At 51.8% G+C, this 15792-nt stretch overlaps 2 protein-coding genes across 2 annotated transcripts in view; one reads left to right on the top strand and one right to left on the bottom strand.

Annotated features, from left to right (window-relative positions):
* RRP1B (ribosomal RNA processing 1B) overlaps positions 1-14026 on the bottom strand; it is a 23021-nt gene extending 8995 nt beyond the window's left edge. Inside the window, exons 1-13 of the mRNA XM_023523173.1 lie at positions 13973-14026; positions 13841-13847; positions 9954-10036; positions 8493-8550; positions 7239-7324; positions 6830-6891; positions 6336-6465; positions 5436-5500; positions 4802-4983; positions 2982-3076; positions 2304-2401; positions 1199-1218; positions 287-429 (exon numbers count right to left, since the gene is read on the bottom strand). Of these exons, the coding sequence (XP_023378941.1) occupies positions 287-429; positions 1199-1218; positions 2304-2401; positions 2982-3076; positions 4802-4983; positions 5436-5500; positions 6336-6465; positions 6830-6891; positions 7239-7324; positions 8493-8550; positions 9954-10036; positions 13841-13847; positions 13973-14026 (1083 nt within the window). The remainder of the gene's footprint in view (positions 1-286; positions 430-1198; positions 1219-2303; positions 2402-2981; positions 3077-4801; positions 4984-5435; positions 5501-6335; positions 6466-6829; positions 6892-7238; positions 7325-8492; positions 8551-9953; positions 10037-13840; positions 13848-13972) is intronic.
* A 1198-nt stretch (positions 14027-15224) lies between these two features.
* The window catches only part of HSF2BP (heat shock transcription factor 2 binding protein), a 127479-nt gene continuing 126911 nt past the window's right edge, over positions 15225-15792 (top strand). The window contains exon 1 of the mRNA XM_023523174.1: positions 15225-15452. Coding sequence (XP_023378942.1) covers positions 15225-15452 — 228 coding nt within the window. The remainder of the gene's footprint in view (positions 15453-15792) is intronic.

The following is a 15792-nucleotide window of genomic DNA, read 5'->3' on the forward strand; positions in this document are numbered from 1 at the left end:
GCATCTGAAATATGCATTTCAGGCCCAAAGCGAAACTCCCAGAGCCAGGTGGTCATCTAACAAATGCTCCACGGGGCCCTGTGTTCCAGCATCTCTACATCCTCGCCCGCGTGCTCAAAGATGCCTCCGGGGCAAATAAACGCCTTCTGCTTAGGGAACACGGGTGCCGCAGAAAACCCAACACTCGGAACCACCCCTACTTTCAGCCGTGAAAAGCGAGAGCGGCTGCTCGGCAGTGACCCATCAGACGCGGGCTCGGGTCTCATGACGGCTGCCCGCCCCCCGCTTGTATCTCACCTTTCTGTCTCTCCACATTGGTTTTCTCTAGAAGTTTATTTCCTTTCTTCTTATACCTTCCTTGACTGAGGGTCTGGCTGTCTTCATCAGCGGAAATGTCCTCAGCAAATCTGAGTTGAGGTATACTGCCTGCTGGAGACCAAAGCCACATGACGTCAGCTCTCTGAGACCCTCACAACTGTCCCCAGGGGCCTCGTATCAATTTCAGACTCATCACTGCTCCTCGTTACTTCTCCAACCCGAACCTCAAAGCTGCTGACACAGGAATATTACACTTAACACAACTTTGTGGTATGCTCGCAAGCCAAGGGACTATCTTGGGTGACATCGTCTCTGGCTCAACCTCAGGGGCTTGGCCATGCCATCTCCACCTGCCCACCAACCAGGTCCAAACACCCTGGTTCCAAGCACCCAAGGGGCCCAGGGTCGGGGGGCAGTAGGCCTGTCAATTTGCTCAAATGTAACCAAGTTCACGGACAGCAGCTTTTTCTTGGGGATGACTGATCATAACTGCAAGTAAAAGGGACCTGAGAGACCAATTGTTCTTCATAAAGGGTCAGTCTGGAACCTTCCAGACCAATAGAAACACTTCTTGTTAAAACGATAGCCCCTCCTCGCTCCCTGGGGCTGCCCTGGCCCCGGCAGAGAGGACAGCCGTGTGTGGGGCTCAGTGTGGGTCCCAGGGGAGGGAGGGCTAGGGAAGGCCCCACGCTGGCTCCTCCCGAGGCCTCTCATCAGCGGGGCAGCAAGCGGTGTGACCGATGACTTGCAGAGGTGAAGGCTGCTCCTGCTTGCATTTTCGATCGTCTTCCCACCGTGCTTTCGAATAGGTGCTATCAATGCCCTCGGTGAGGTCCTAGTCAGGGAGAACATCACCGATTCTAACCCTGACTTTCCTCACCTTCAGACAGATCTTGGAATCTGAAAAAGAAAGCAGAAGTCTATAGAGGGGCCCCTCCTGTCTCCTAGAGCCACCGTGCGAAACTTTCAGAACGTGGTATTTGTTAATTCCCTGGCTTTTCCTTCTAGAAGGAGAGGCTGAAGAGGTGGTGTGACGTGTGACGCAAAGGACAAAGACGAAGGGCAGAGTCGCCCTCAGTGTCCCCGTGTCCTCCAGGACATGCTGATCTAAGGAGTCTGTCACCAAAGCCGGAGAAGTCCTGCTTCCCTCCTGTCTCCGTTTCTCGGGGACACGGTGCTCCGTCTACCTGCCAGGTGGGCGGGCGCCAGCGCCGCTCTGCTCTACGCGGTCTGGTGCACCGGGACGTGAGGGAAGTGTGGGAGGTGTGCGGACTCGGGGGCAGAGCCCTGGGGGAGCGGACAGGGGTCTGAGCCCAGCTCCGTGTCGGGGCAGCTGCGACCTGGGGCGAGCCAGTGACCTTCTCTGTGCCCAAGTTAACCCATGTGTCCAAAGGAGAAATTACGGAAGTATCTTAAGTCTTCTGGACTAAGGGGCTTTTCTTAACATGAAATAATTTACGTAAAGTGCCCAGAACAGCGTCCGCTCAAGGCGGTGGGATCAAAGTCAGCTGCTGCATACTGCCAATCACAACGGGCCACAGGGCTCTGCGGCGGCTTATGGGTCCAGTCCTAACGTCACCGACGACTACAGAGTCTCCATGCCAGGAGGTGGGGGACAGACAAATGGCTATACCTCCACCCGTCTCCAGTCTGCCGACAGGACAGCTCAGCAGTACATTTACACTGCAATTCCTTCATCTAATAATTTTAGACGTCACCAATAGACTGTCTACATCGTTATCAAACAGCTAAGTGTGGGCGTGGCTGCATCTGATGACTGGAACCTGAGGGGCCGGCAAGCAGCTGTCATCATTAAACACTTCAGCTTACACATGTATACTGCGTTGCTATAAATGGAACCATTAAAGGACCAAAAAAAAGGTAATGAACATGGTGATAGCTCATCCTACACCGCAAGATGAATGACAGGGCTGGACCTGAACGCGAATGAGAATCAAGTGACAGCCTCTCGCCCGATCACTTACTTTTTGATTAGTTTGGAGAGACGTTTCTTGTTGAAGGGAGGGATGTTTCTTCTGTTGGTTATCTCCAGCAGTCGGTCAGCAACGGCCTTATAGTCAAACTACGTGAGAAAAAAAATGAACGTCGGCCCGCGGCAGTCACCACCTGACTCGGAAATGCACATCTGCCGGTGACAGGAGCCTGCGGTCTGGGGTGCTGGCCGCACTCCGCAGAGGACCGTCTGCGTGGCACGTGCTAAGACTTAGCAACCAAAGGCTTAAGCAAGATCTCTGAAAAACCTGTCCTGTTTTTTTTCCTACAAGTGAGTTGTAATTCCTCTTCCTTAAAAAAAAAAAAAAAAAAGCGGTAAAATATACCATCTAAAATTTACTTGGGGGTGCTCTTTTGTAAATTTAATCCAGTTGTCCAACCTGCATCTGGTAACAGCAAACTGCCCTCACTTGAAAAGTATCGCTGAGCTGGCTTCGCTGTACGGTGTAGAACAGGTCTTAGCAATTCAAGCCGAAATGAAGACTGACATCTTTTAAAGTTCCATCATATTTAAATGCCTTTGTCTCCAATAAGCTCCTTATGAAGGTGACGTTGGAGACAGAAGGGATTAGCACTGACCCTAATTCCCAACCAGTCAGGCCGCTCCACAGTAAACCTGTATTCTATGAAAAGCAATGACTGTCACCAACCTGGAGAAGCGGCCCAGCATCTTCCAAGCTTCCGCCGCCGTCTCTCTCGCCCTCATCACCGATTCCGTCTTTTTTGGAGTGACATTTGCCCAGTGCTATCGAAACACATCGAAAGACAAATTCTCCAATTACATGGCAACAACTAGTTCCAAAGGAGCTGCTGTCTAAGTAGGTGTCTCTCAGTGGAAAAGAAAATTTCTTTAAAGAGAAAAACCCTGTAATTTCCCGAAGATATTGTGAAGGTTTTTCAGCCTCTGGATGTGAAAAAAAAATCTGGGAGCAATCGCACATCCTGCCTTTCAATGCTACCAGAAAGCCCCCAGCACCATGTGGCACACGTGGTCGTCCCAGCACGTCCCAGCGGCGGACGGAGTGCGGGGCTCGGCAGCGGGACAGGCGCCGTGCGGCTCTGCCCCTCCTCGCAGACCGGGTGGGGCCGTGGTAAAAGCGGTCGGTGGTGCACTAACTTCCTGCGGTGGCCCCAGGAAACACGTGTTAAAGTTGAGGCGATGGGGATCACTCCATAAACTACTTAAACGTCTAACCAAGGCACTGGATGCTGGAAACTAATACTAACAAAATAAAACTGAATGTAACTCTTAATATTCAAAAACAATTCAAAGAGCACTAAAGCCCATGGAAAAGCAGATAAAAATTACTAACGAAAACTCACAACTTCAATCTCATACTGTCTCTGGAATCCTGCGGGCTCACGAGCGGTGCGACCTCGGGGCACAGCCAGAGAAGGCAGAACAGGACTCATCTGGCAAAGGGAACTGGGAGGGAACTCTGGAAGTCCCCAACAGCGAGACATCTCCGGTTTAGACAGAAACGTGGCCAGGAGGGGGGATCCAGAGACAAATGCCACAACCACACAAAATTTGCTCGGGGTTTTTAGTTAACCCAGTTCCTATGCGGAATTTCAAATTAAAATGTTTCTTCTTCTCTTTTTACCGATTAAAAAATAACATGTGATCAATGTAGACAATTGAGAAAACCAGACGAGAGAACAAAGGAAACAGAAGCAGAAATCACCCAGGATCACGCCCCGCGAGGGGGGCTGTTAACGTGACTCAAGTCCTTCCAGAGTGTTCAAGGCGACATGAGTGCTAACACCGACCAGGAGCCTCCTGCGCCGAGTTCTGTGTCCTGCTTTAAAAACCAGTGCATTTCCCCCGGTCATTAGTTTTTGAAAACTTTCCTTTTCACTGGCTACGTAACATTCAAAACTGTGGGGACACCGACCATTTTACCTCCCGCTGGGCACTGAGATGCCACTGTCAGCTTTGATGGGCCTGTGACTCTAAGTGCACGCTGTCCAGCAAATGCATGCAGGTGAAGCGGTGCGGAGAGCAGACAGCCCACGGTGGGCACTTACACACCTGGAGAGAGAGGGCCCCGAGGGCTCTCCGAGATCAGAAAGACAAGTGTCCATCAGCCTCATGTCCAGGACCCGCCACGGACCTGAGCCCACGTCAAGATGTTTGGACACATCCAAAGAGCAAACGCACCAAAGACGACAAAACCCAAAGAAATGGCAATGACCAGAAAGGCCTCGGCGAACGTCCCGCCGCCCAGGGAGGCAGACTAGCGGGTGAGGAGCACGCCGAGACCTCGGCGCATCCCCCGGGGCCCCGGACAGACAGCGCTTTGAATCCACGTCTGGTCCGTCCTCAGGTGGCGTCCACGGCAAAGCTACCCTCTGCCGAAGTCTAGGTTAGGGTCAGTGAGACCCCAGCAAACATGTTGGAAAGCATTTTGGAATGTGGGATGAGGACTTCACCTAAAAAGAGAAAGACTAGTCAAGGGAATCCTCGTACCTGTTTTCTTTTTACTGAATGGTGTTTTCCATGTCACTTCCCTTTCAGATGTCCCTTCTTCAAAAAGGTTGCTGTCCGCCAACAGAGCTTCCTGTTCCTCCACTGTCTCTTCAGGTACGAAGGGAGACTGATCTACGATGACTTCGAAAACGGCCTTCGCTATGGTCTGCACCAGTGTGTGGCTGGGGGCGGGAGGTACAGCAGAGAGGGTGGGATCAGACTGGAAGTCTGGACCTCAGCCCTGACGGCGCAGCAGAGTGATAAGGGGACAGTCACCGCACCTGCAGCGTCAGCCGCCTAGCGCCCGGTGGGGCCGATCAACGGGGCAGCAGCACCTGCACCCCCAACCACACCTCCATGCCAATCATCGGGAGCTGCCGGGAGCCAGCCAAGGCTCTGTGATGGAAGCAGTGGGACCGACAACAGATGGGACTCTGGGTCAAACCGCGAGGCCGGAAGGGCCCAGCTGCGACGCTGATCTCCCAGTGTTCTGCCAACGGGAAGAAGCATGCGGCCGCTCCCGGCGCCGGACGGCCAGCTAGGCCTCTCGCTCCATCACGCTGCCAGCATGAAGCCACCCCAGGGCCCCCCGGCAGGTGCCAAATGAAGCAGTGCAGACATATGAATCACTTACTCCTTAGTCTTGGCAACAATTTTGCAGAATGGATCGATAAACTTGAGATTCTGGTCTGCCAGAAGCTGTAATTCAGAAATAAAACAGGAAAGAAAATAAATAAATAAGAGAAAAGAAAGGCTTTTTCCTTCGTGAGGTGTCCTTGAGAAACATCTGCTTTTCTCACATGGGTCGAGTCAGGCTGAAGACACTGGTCTCACGGTGCCCAGGGCGCTCTGCATGGACCACCGGGTGTGGCGACAGACCACGCTGTCCTCTAGCCCCTGGGCACCTAATGCAGGGACCGGAGACCCTGCCCGCTCCCACCAGCACTGCTGTACACGCCCGCCAGACACTGAGAGGAAGGAATTGTTTTGTTAATACAACGTTTATACTTTCTTTTAGTTAAAATAACACGTTTACCACAGAATACTTGTGAAAGAGAAAAGTAAAATTGCTCACGATCTCTGAAATTCAGATGAGCACATGCACGCTGAAGCACGGTCCCCTTGCCAGCCCTGCCTGGTCACACAGGAGTGTGTCCTTACAAGGGCACGCCGCGCACGCTTTGGCCACTGCCCCTCCTGCCCCCCGCTTTTCAAAACTCTGTCCTGAGCATTTCCTCAGGTGGCCGAATTCTCTCCTGGACTGTGCAGGTGGCTGTCAATTCCGTTTCATGAGACTTCCTGCACGCCCTTAGCGCACGTCCATGCCCATGTCCCATCAGCTGCTTAGGACACAATCTGACGGAAAAGGACTACGTCAAATGACAGGTTGACCCGATTCATGCTCTACTACAGCGGGTGACACAGTGCCAGCCTCGGCCTCCCGCTCCCAGCGCACAGGCTGTCTGCAGAGCCGCTGAAGCCCTGTCCCCCCCGCCCCGAGTCCCAGCAGCTGGTGGGACGACACATCACTCACCTCTTTGCCGCCCACTTTGGACAGTTCATCCAGATAAACGTCGATGCAGTGGAACTTGACCCCATCGGGAGACCGACTCTCAGGGTGCAGGACCTCCTTCATCAACACGTCGAGGAAGCGCGTGATGCAGCTGAGGAAACGACACGTGCAGGTGTGTGGGCACGGCGCCGACTCTGTCCCTGCGGCGGGGACGTGGCACGTGGTGTGGCCGACCCTGTCCTCCCCTCGGCGGGGGCGTGGCACATGGTGTGCGCTGCAGCACGAGCCGCCGCGGCCGACAGGGAGAGAGGCGACCGCGGGACGCGGTGTGCGCTGCGGCCTGCCACGTGGGTGCAGCTCTCGTGTTCCTCCACTGGGATTCACGTCCTCTGGGCGGAGGGACACTCAGCAGAGCGGGAGGCAAGTCGTACGTGTCGACTGACTGCAGGCTTGGAGAGCACACTATCGCACTGCAGGTTTTAAGGCCACCGACCGCCAGTCCAAACAGTACCAACCTTTCTTCCCAGCCGTCCCGATTCAGAACTTCAAAGCACTGCCTCAGGTCCAGACGGATCAGTTAAGGACAGACGACTTGTGTTACAAAGGGAGAGGAGGACCGATTGGGTTAGCAGAACGAGGAGACCAAGGCCAGTAGTGTGGCCTGGACCCCAGAGTGAAAAAACATCCGCAGCAATCAGAATTAATTTTAGGTCATAAAATGCTAACCCAAGATCCCCACGTGCATCCCCAACGTCTGGAAGAGACAGAGCAGAGGTCTTCGTGCACATGCTCGCAGGCTGTCCGCCGCGCCCCCCCCAACACCAGGACCGCACTGTGCTCCACAGGCAAGCCTGCCGTGGCTTTCGGATGACCGCCCCCCCTCACCGAGCTGCCCAGGCAAACGGGATGCGGGCGCGGCCTCACCATGCAGTACTTGTCCAGGCGCAGCCGGTCAATGCCCGTCCACTCGCGGTTCATGGTCTGCCAGAAGGTCTGAACGAACAGGTGCTCTGCGGTGAACAAAAGGCTTCTAGCGCGTGCTTTCCAGGTGCACGGGGCACCACGCCGCCGGAGAGCAACGAAGATGCGCAAACTAGCAGCATTCACTATGCACTCCTGAGAATCCTTCTAAGAAAACATGCTTGATAATTTCATTTACCTTTAAGTAAGAGCATACTCTAGTAACAGGAAGGCTGGCAACATCTTCATGCTCAACTAGAGGGCTCTCGGGAGCATTTTTCTTTATCCACGGCAAAGCCACGTTTCTACTGAAATCTGAGATTTTCTGAGCCACGTCTGCCGGCCCTTCCCACCCGCCTACACCTAACGCTCCAAAGCCAATAATTCTGATGGACCTTGGATGGCCCACATAGAAACCCAGCTCTGTTCCATGTCCAGTGTCAGCTTGGGTGAGCTATAACAAAACATTCTACTTTTCTTTTCTGAACCACGAAACTAGCACTTTTTTGGTCCAAAAGTCACTTTGGTCTGATATTTTTTGCTTTGCTTCTTCTGTGTGAGTCTTTCTCGACGTATGAAGACCCACACTACATTCCACGTGTGGGACCGTGTGTCGGGCGTCAGCGGGAGCCTGGCCCAGTGCAGGGACCACGGATGGGGGTACCTAGAGCAGCTCTGCTCCCAGGAGAGGCGAGCACACCAAACTCACTCTGCTGTCCCTTCCGTCCTCTATGAGTGACCAGATCCTAACTGCCCCAGAGACAGCTTCTCCCCTTGCTCATTCATTCTAGCAAAGAGGGGTCACTTCACAGTTTAACAGCGACGACCTTAAAATGGCTCCAGTCTCAAGGATGAACCTGGCCCCCAGATGACTGCAAACGCCACATGCACAGCTTCTCTGCGTGTCAGTAATAGAATCTGGAGGTTCTGGGAGGGTTAGTGTCTCTTAAGACATTCTGTGGAAACCTCTGAGACGTCAGATAAGCTACCCCCCAAGACGCCTCCTTCACGCTGTCACAGAGTCAGTGTCTAAGTTCATCCTCGCTTTCCCCCGGGAACGGCCTATCGCCTGACCCTACACACTGGGAGCCCCAGGTTCACGTTAAACTAGTCCACTGGAAGGTGGAACCTTGGGGGAGAGAGAAGGAACAAGGACTGGATCTCCCAGGCATGTCACCGAGCCTGACGAACAGGGGTCATGACAACCGCAGGACTTACGGGCCTCCGGGGTGTTGACGACATGGATGAGCTGGGAGATGGTGCGCGCGAGCTCCTCCTACACAGATGCGGGGGGGAGAAGCAGTGGGTTACACGCCGCGCCGCGCCGCCCTGCCCCTGCCCGCCGCGGGCGCGGGCCTGCACCTCTGCAACACTGTCACCTCCACTCAGAAGTGTGCGTGTGAATATCTGAATTTTACCAAAGGTGAAACCCGCAATTTCTATGGACTCTTGTCCCACTTAATATGCCTCTAAGGTTTGTTTAAGCTGCATATTTAGAAAAGTATCTCTAGTTATCTGTTAAAACCTGCAGAAGAAATAACTTTAAAAATTGTAATGTTATCCTAATCCTCCCAGTAATACAAACAGATACCGCAGCAGGGGGCTGTCACCGGCAGTGAGACCTGGGGACCCGCATCCCCTGGAGCCCGAGCGTGGAAGTGGAAGGCCTTGTCCCCGGCCTGCTCAGGGACAGGCTTCGGTGGCAGGCTCTGTCCTGGGCAAAAGCGCCATGGGAAGGGCACGTCCTGCGCAGATGCGGCAGCTCACTGGCGGGGAGAATCCCCCCGGGGAGCGTGGACGAGGCGCTGTCTCAAGTTCCAGAAGAAGAGGCCCCCCCAGCAGCGCCCGCACTCCCCCGCCAGCCTTCCTCGCCCATTTCAAAGACAGTCCCAGAGTTGAAAGTGTTCCTGTTTATGTTTCTTCCTCTGCCAAAGCTGTTGGTTTTCTCTTCTGAATGTAGTTTAAAAATATTTTGCTCTGCTATCCTACTCAAAATATGTTCGGCGGAGGAAAAGCGATAAGTCAGAGTGAGTTGTGACATGGCTCGGGGGAGGTGGCAGAGCCGTGCATTAAAACCCAGCCAAGTAAATTCCACCCATGACGTTTATCCATCAGAGGGGTGCAGAGCGTACCCGCTTACTCTGCTTCTACGCAGCAGAACAAAGCTTAACGGTGAAGACCATTTTCTGAAATGATCACGGTCACGGGGCCCAGAGTGCTCTGTGGACAGGATGGGTCCAGGAGCACATGCACATCCGCGCCGAGGGCATCAGATGGCGGCCGCCTCTTGCCCTACGGAGACCCTGACCCCAGCAAGGTGGCCGCCCAGCCCCGGGTCGCTTGCAGGATCTTACACTAGCGCCACGACACTGTGGAACACAAATGACAGAAAATGAAGCGGAAACTGCAGAAAACCTACCGCGGAACTATGAAAGTGTGACGGGGAGATACAAAGTCTTTACTGTCTGCGCATCCTTCCTTATTTGAAGAGATAGTTAACCCTGACACTTGGACACTGCACCAAAGCACCTTTCTGTATGACAAGAGGTGAGACGGAGTCCTTGAAGCAATGCTTTTCAGTTTGGGCACATTAGGGACCGATCAGCATAAAACGAGCAAGTCTCTTTAACCCATCTAACGCCCCAAATCCAGAACATGACAAAAGGAACGGCATGTTACCTGTAGAAGGGGTTCATCCTGCACCCACATGCAATAGAAGAGCCCTTTCCATATTTTTAGAAGTTCTTCTTGGCTGAAACCTCCTGGAGGGCAAAATAGCACATAAACCTTACTTTAGAGTCCTCGTATTTCCTTCTTGAAAGTTTAGAGTTGCCATCTAAGCAGTGAAAATAATACCACATACATTTTCATTCTTTTACCTGCAAACGTCTTTTTTAATCTGAAGCATGCGTTTCCTCCATTACAAAACAAACACGTATAAATCATGCAGTTTTACCAGCTATGGGGCAGGTAGTAGTGGTGGCATGTGCTCATTATCCAAGTAACATAAGGAAGCAAATGTCATCACGAGAACTAATGGAGTGGTCATTTGTAAAACGAGCTCCCCCCAGTGCATAAACTAGCATCTCATCCTGCACACCATTTTCATTGGTCTTGCAAAGTAAAATTACAAATCTGACAAAAGATGCAGAATTGGTTTAAGTCCCACACAACTGGCCCTGGGGAAACTGGCAAAGCTTTGGGAGTTTTGCTAGGGTGACCCTTTTAAGGATCTTACTGTGAGGCCACGGTTGGTTGTACCCTGATCTCCTTCCCTCCCGTCAGTTTTCATTAACTGGGCGATTTTAGTCTTGTTTAAGTGGCACCACCTTGGTTAGCCTTGTTCTGACTCATTATGTAAGCTTTCTACCTCTGCCTGTACCACCTACGACCAAACCACAAGTCACGCAGTCTTCTATTCTCCTGGGTCGACCCCAGGTGTCATGGAATAATTGCTGAGTGACATAAGGAGTGATAAAATCAGGTAAATGTACACTCTCGGAGGCTCCAAGCCTGTGGAGAACAAACAGAATCCTCAAGTCTTAATGCATCTTCCAAACAGTTGTTATTAACATTCACGAGGAGGTACTCAGAAAACTCTTGAAGCACCAACATGAGATGACAGGCTGAATGTTAACAAGTATATATCTGGAATCGATGTGATCTCAAGTACTCCAAAAGACAATTAAAAAGTAACAAACAGATCCTTTTGATGGACTGAAGTTTATTTAGTGGATTCAGAATGAGCTTTAGACCTTTACAGGTGCTGATTTCCAAGTTCAAAACTTTTCTTATAGCAACAGTATTATTATAGTGCATTTTGATTCTCGGTGAGAAGTTCTCCCTTAAAACCAATATACCAGCAACCGCAGTAAAATTCGTTCATTAATGTGCATTTCCTTTAGAAGCCGGGCAAACGACGGACCAATTGATTTTCTACCCCTTTTATCACGAACAAGCCACATCTGGGGAGCTTCCTCCCGTGAACACAACACGACGACAGTGTGAGCGATAAGTTCCATCAGCGCCGAGCTTGTCATAGGAACCTGCGCTTATATTCATTTACGTTGAGATGAATGACTCGTGGGTCTGCGCAGAGGTTATCAATGGCTGAGAAAACGTTAGGTGAAAAATTACTGAAGAACCCGAAAATGGCTAGATCAGACCCATACCACCCCAACCCCCCGATTCACCTTAGCTGGCAAAGACAAGCGATTGTTCATCAGATGCCGGATGCAACGTGACAGGGAAAACACAGCATCGCCCGTTAGGTATTTTCACAAGAACAAAAACGCTAACTAACATAGGGGTTCAGAATGGGTCACCCCAAGATGCGCCTCTGTGGTATGCAGATAATTTTGAGCTAAGGGTGACAGAGACCCTGTGGGTTCGTGAGAAACTTTCCTCTGTCTCTTACAGAATTTAAAGCAGGGGACTTGCTCATAAGACTTATCACCAGAGATAAGCTTTTTCACCTATCTGTAGCACAGAGCAAACTAGTTGTTACCGGACACCTGTTCGTCCTGTCCCACAGTGACCCTCCTCCCCTTTGAAGCCCCAGGCGTCTTGCCTCATCCTTAGCTCAGAGATCTCATTTTAACTTTCTGTCTCTGAACCCCTCTTGTATGTGGGGTTCCCATACGTGCATATGTAATTAAATTTGCTTATTTATTTGCTAATGCGTCGCATGTCGATTTAATTATTAGACTAGCCAGAAGAATCTAGAAGTGTAGAGAGAGTTCTTCCTTCTCCACAATGACCTCATCTCATCAGATCTAACTATTAATACCAGTTTGCAGGAAATATTGGGGTCAGAGGAACATGTCGAATGAGACCATGGGAAGCAGTGAGCAAAACGCCCAAACTGAAACTCACGCCCGTGTGCATGTAACCGCGACGGCACCACGCGTTCTACACATTCTGCATTGCGGCCTTTCCTGCATGAGAACAGCAGAGTGTGTGGCTTTTCCCCAGCGCCGCACGTGTCGAACCACCTCTCAGTGATGACCGGCTACGCCTGGGTATCCCTGGGCCTGCAACAGGCAAAGGTTCAAGCCATGCGCTTTTCCACACAGTAACCGTGTGACAGTACATCCTGGGCAGTGGGCAGGAAAGAGAGTTGGGCATGAAAGCCTGTCCCCACCGGCTCGCCCTGCGAAGAGACAACAAAGCACAGTGGAAACGAACACTTGGCTAGGCCTCGGCGCACTCCTAACTAGGCGTGCAGTACTCGAAAACTGTCACTAACTGCCAGCACTGTTCCCTCACGTAGAGCATGTGCTGGGTTTACGGGCAGGGCCAAAATTAAGAGCATGTGTGAAAAGCGCTTTGTAAGAGCAAAACGCTGTTCGATTTGTGGGTATTATTACGATTGTCTCGTGTTCTCTACCAACAGGCTGTGCGAGCGCTTTTCTCTTTTAAAACATCTATTTTCAATATCTGTATAAACATGACTTATTTTCACCCAGGAACTGAGCTGGTAAAAACAAGTTACCAATTTTTGAAACATTGAAAGCCAAACAGATTTTCATTATTTAATTTCTTTCAAAACTCTGCAAACGAAGTACGTATCTGCAGTAGCTTCGTCCCACAATTGCCTCCTGACCTGTCTTTTCTTCTGAGTTCTTACACTTAATACAGCTGTTTCTGACAACAACGTAGACTTAGTTCAGAACGACCGAGGCGAAACGAAAGTGAGACGTGGACACAGGAAATACCAAGAAGCTTTCAAATGAGAAATCCACCTGCTCTCGCCTCGATGAGCACGGGAGCCGTTTCCGGTGGGGCTGAATGTTATATTCAAGCCCACACTGGTGTGAGAACAGCTGAGGCTCCTAGTTATTATAACTGTTGGGTCCGGAGACGCCTAATCCTCTGTTAGTAAGAAAAAACACTTTATTTTCCCCGTTACTGCCAATGAACCTAAGCCCCACCAACTGTAAGATGTAGTTATTTTATGTGCCACCGAAAGAAAGAAAGAATGCAAACGAAACCGTCACGAGGTTCACGTTAAGATATATCCTAATTTTAAGATGCTAAAGTTGCAGAACCGTTAAAACAAGCGGGGATTTTTGTCTGTTTTGGGCACTGCTGCGTCACTGGTGCTGAGAACAGTGTACACTGCAGTAACGACACACGGTAGGCACTCCATTCGTGATTGCTCCTCCGTCCACGAATGAATGCATAAGGACGAGTGCGCCTCCTGAGTAGAACCACAGGCGGCGAGCATCCCACGGCAGCGACTTCGCAACACGACAGATAAAGCACCAGGGCAGCACTTAGCCACCTTCGGCAGGACCAAGATTTCTAATTTGTTTTTAAAACCCCAAAGCTATATACATGTGCCGCTGGTAGACAGTTTTACATAACAAGAAGAGAAAAATTTCAGATTCCCTTTACTATGCCTAAGACAAGACATGAAAAAATTTGAGCCTGTCAATGCGATTCAAATGTCAGGCCAAGTTATTTCCAAACTTGTGTTTCTATTTTGATGGAGCACAGTTGTGGCTGAGATCTTGTTCATTATGTCCCATCAGCCCTGTTTCTGACAGTCGCTTTGCACTTACTATCACTCTGCAGTGTGGATACAGTGTTGAACGAGAGGTATGAGGCAAGGAACTCTGGGTGTGCCGGGCACTGCCGGGCACCCAGCGGCCTCATGCCCCTGCGCCAGTGTTCCAGGTCCTGGCCCTGCTCACCAGCGGGGTCTGGGCCACAGGCTGTCTGGCTGGCTCAGCCCGCAGGTACTGCATCGGTGCTCTCTCCTGCTCTCGCACACAGCCGGGCCTTTGTCTGCCTGGATGCGCTTCCATTGCCAGCTAAGACAGAAACTCACAGTGCTTTGGGGGAAGAGTGACATGTTAACAGATAATTAACGAGCAATGTAGCCAAGTGTTACAACAGAGACAAACAGGATATCTCAGAATCCTAGAGGGGCTGGGTGAGTCGATAGGGAACGGGACGCTGCACTGAATACTGGGAGTGGATTCAGGGTGGGAGGTTTTTCAGTGTGAACAGAAGCAAAGACAGAGAGGCGAGAGATGGGGTGCTGTATGCCAGGGCCCCAAAATATCTGCTGCTGATGAAGCACGAAGGAGTCGCGTGGGGGATGAGTTCGGAAGAGCAACGGGGGACGGATGACCTGCGGACCTGGAAGGCCAGGAAGGCGGTGACGTCATCAGAGCTGCTTCAGGAAAACTCTGCATGGTTCTGTGGAGGACCAGTTCAGGGAGCACAAATGGAGTCAAGGAGATCAGTTAGGAAGGAAGCAAGCACAGAAGCCCAGCCTTCGGTCAGGGCAGAGTAATCCAGATGACACAGGCAGGACCGAGGGACAGTGGGTGTGGAAGAGAGTTCTGGACAACACTGTGTATCCAGCTGGAGTCTGAGGGGACGGTGGAAACAAAGTAAGAGGACAAGTGGCAGAAAAGCAGCAGAGGAAAACAGGTTTTAGGGGAGAAAACGAGTCACTTAGTGTTCTGAGTCTGAAGTGCCTGGGGGACATCCAGGGGGAGGTGCCAGGTTAGGAGGACATAGCTGAGCTGAAAGTTGCAAAGATCTGGGCTAGAAATTGAGGTTTAAGAGCCTTCGGTATATCTGGAGACTCGAAACCATGATAAAATCAAGTCCGTCAGGGACGCCCCTCACAAAATCAAACTTTGGTCTTCATTCCTTTTCCCAGCAGACTTCACATAAAATTATTTTTTTTCCCCCTGGGTGGCCTTTTGTAATTTCTCTTCAAAATAAACTAACAATGTCAGTACAGGTGACAAAATTATTCATTGTTTCAAGTAGACTCTAAACGTACTAGTAAATAAACCAAACTTGACTGTAGTGCAACAGGAAACCTCTACTTCGCACTGTGGTTCACACTCAAGGGCCTACAGCACACTTCTTGCACCAGGCAAAAGAAATCCTTCGCTGGCACCCCACTGCGGTTCAAACCCAACTATGACGCCCAGCGTGACCCGGCCACTGCCTGCTCTTCCAACTTCATGGCATCGCACGCTCGCCTTCCCCGAATCACGGGCCTTCGGCCATTCCTCGGGCATGCTCGGCTCCTCCGCCTGTTGGGAGCCGCGGACACGGCCCAAAGAGGCGCCCCCGGACCGGCCTGCGCAGAGCTGCGCCCTCCTCCCCGATCTCCACTTCCGTTACTACGCTCCACGCTCTGCTGTGGTTACCGCCCCGAGCCCTAGAGTTACCAGCACAAGTTCGCCGAGGGTCGGGGTTCTGTCTTGCGTCCTGAACCCCGGACCCTAAAAGTGCAGGTCCGACCACGCGGGAATCGGTGGAGAGCACAGCAGCGCACGGCAGGCTGAGCCCAGTGATGCCGGCACCGGCTCGGGGTCGGTCGGACCGGGTCTAGCCTCAGCTTTCCCACTCACCGTGACTTTCAGCAGACCGCCCACCCCTGCCGGCCTCAGTCCTTCAACCGTAAACCAGACGAGACGCGGCAGGAAGCGGTTCGCGCGGCGCGAACGCACAGAAGCGCGCGGCGGGGGCGCGAGTCGGTGCC

This window comes from Pteropus vampyrus, unplaced genomic scaffold, assembly GCF_000151845.1.
Source record: "Pteropus vampyrus isolate Shadow unplaced genomic scaffold, Pvam_2.0 Scaffold380, whole genome shotgun sequence".
In the NCBI taxonomy this organism is placed as follows: domain Eukaryota; kingdom Metazoa; phylum Chordata; class Mammalia; order Chiroptera; family Pteropodidae; genus Pteropus; species Pteropus vampyrus.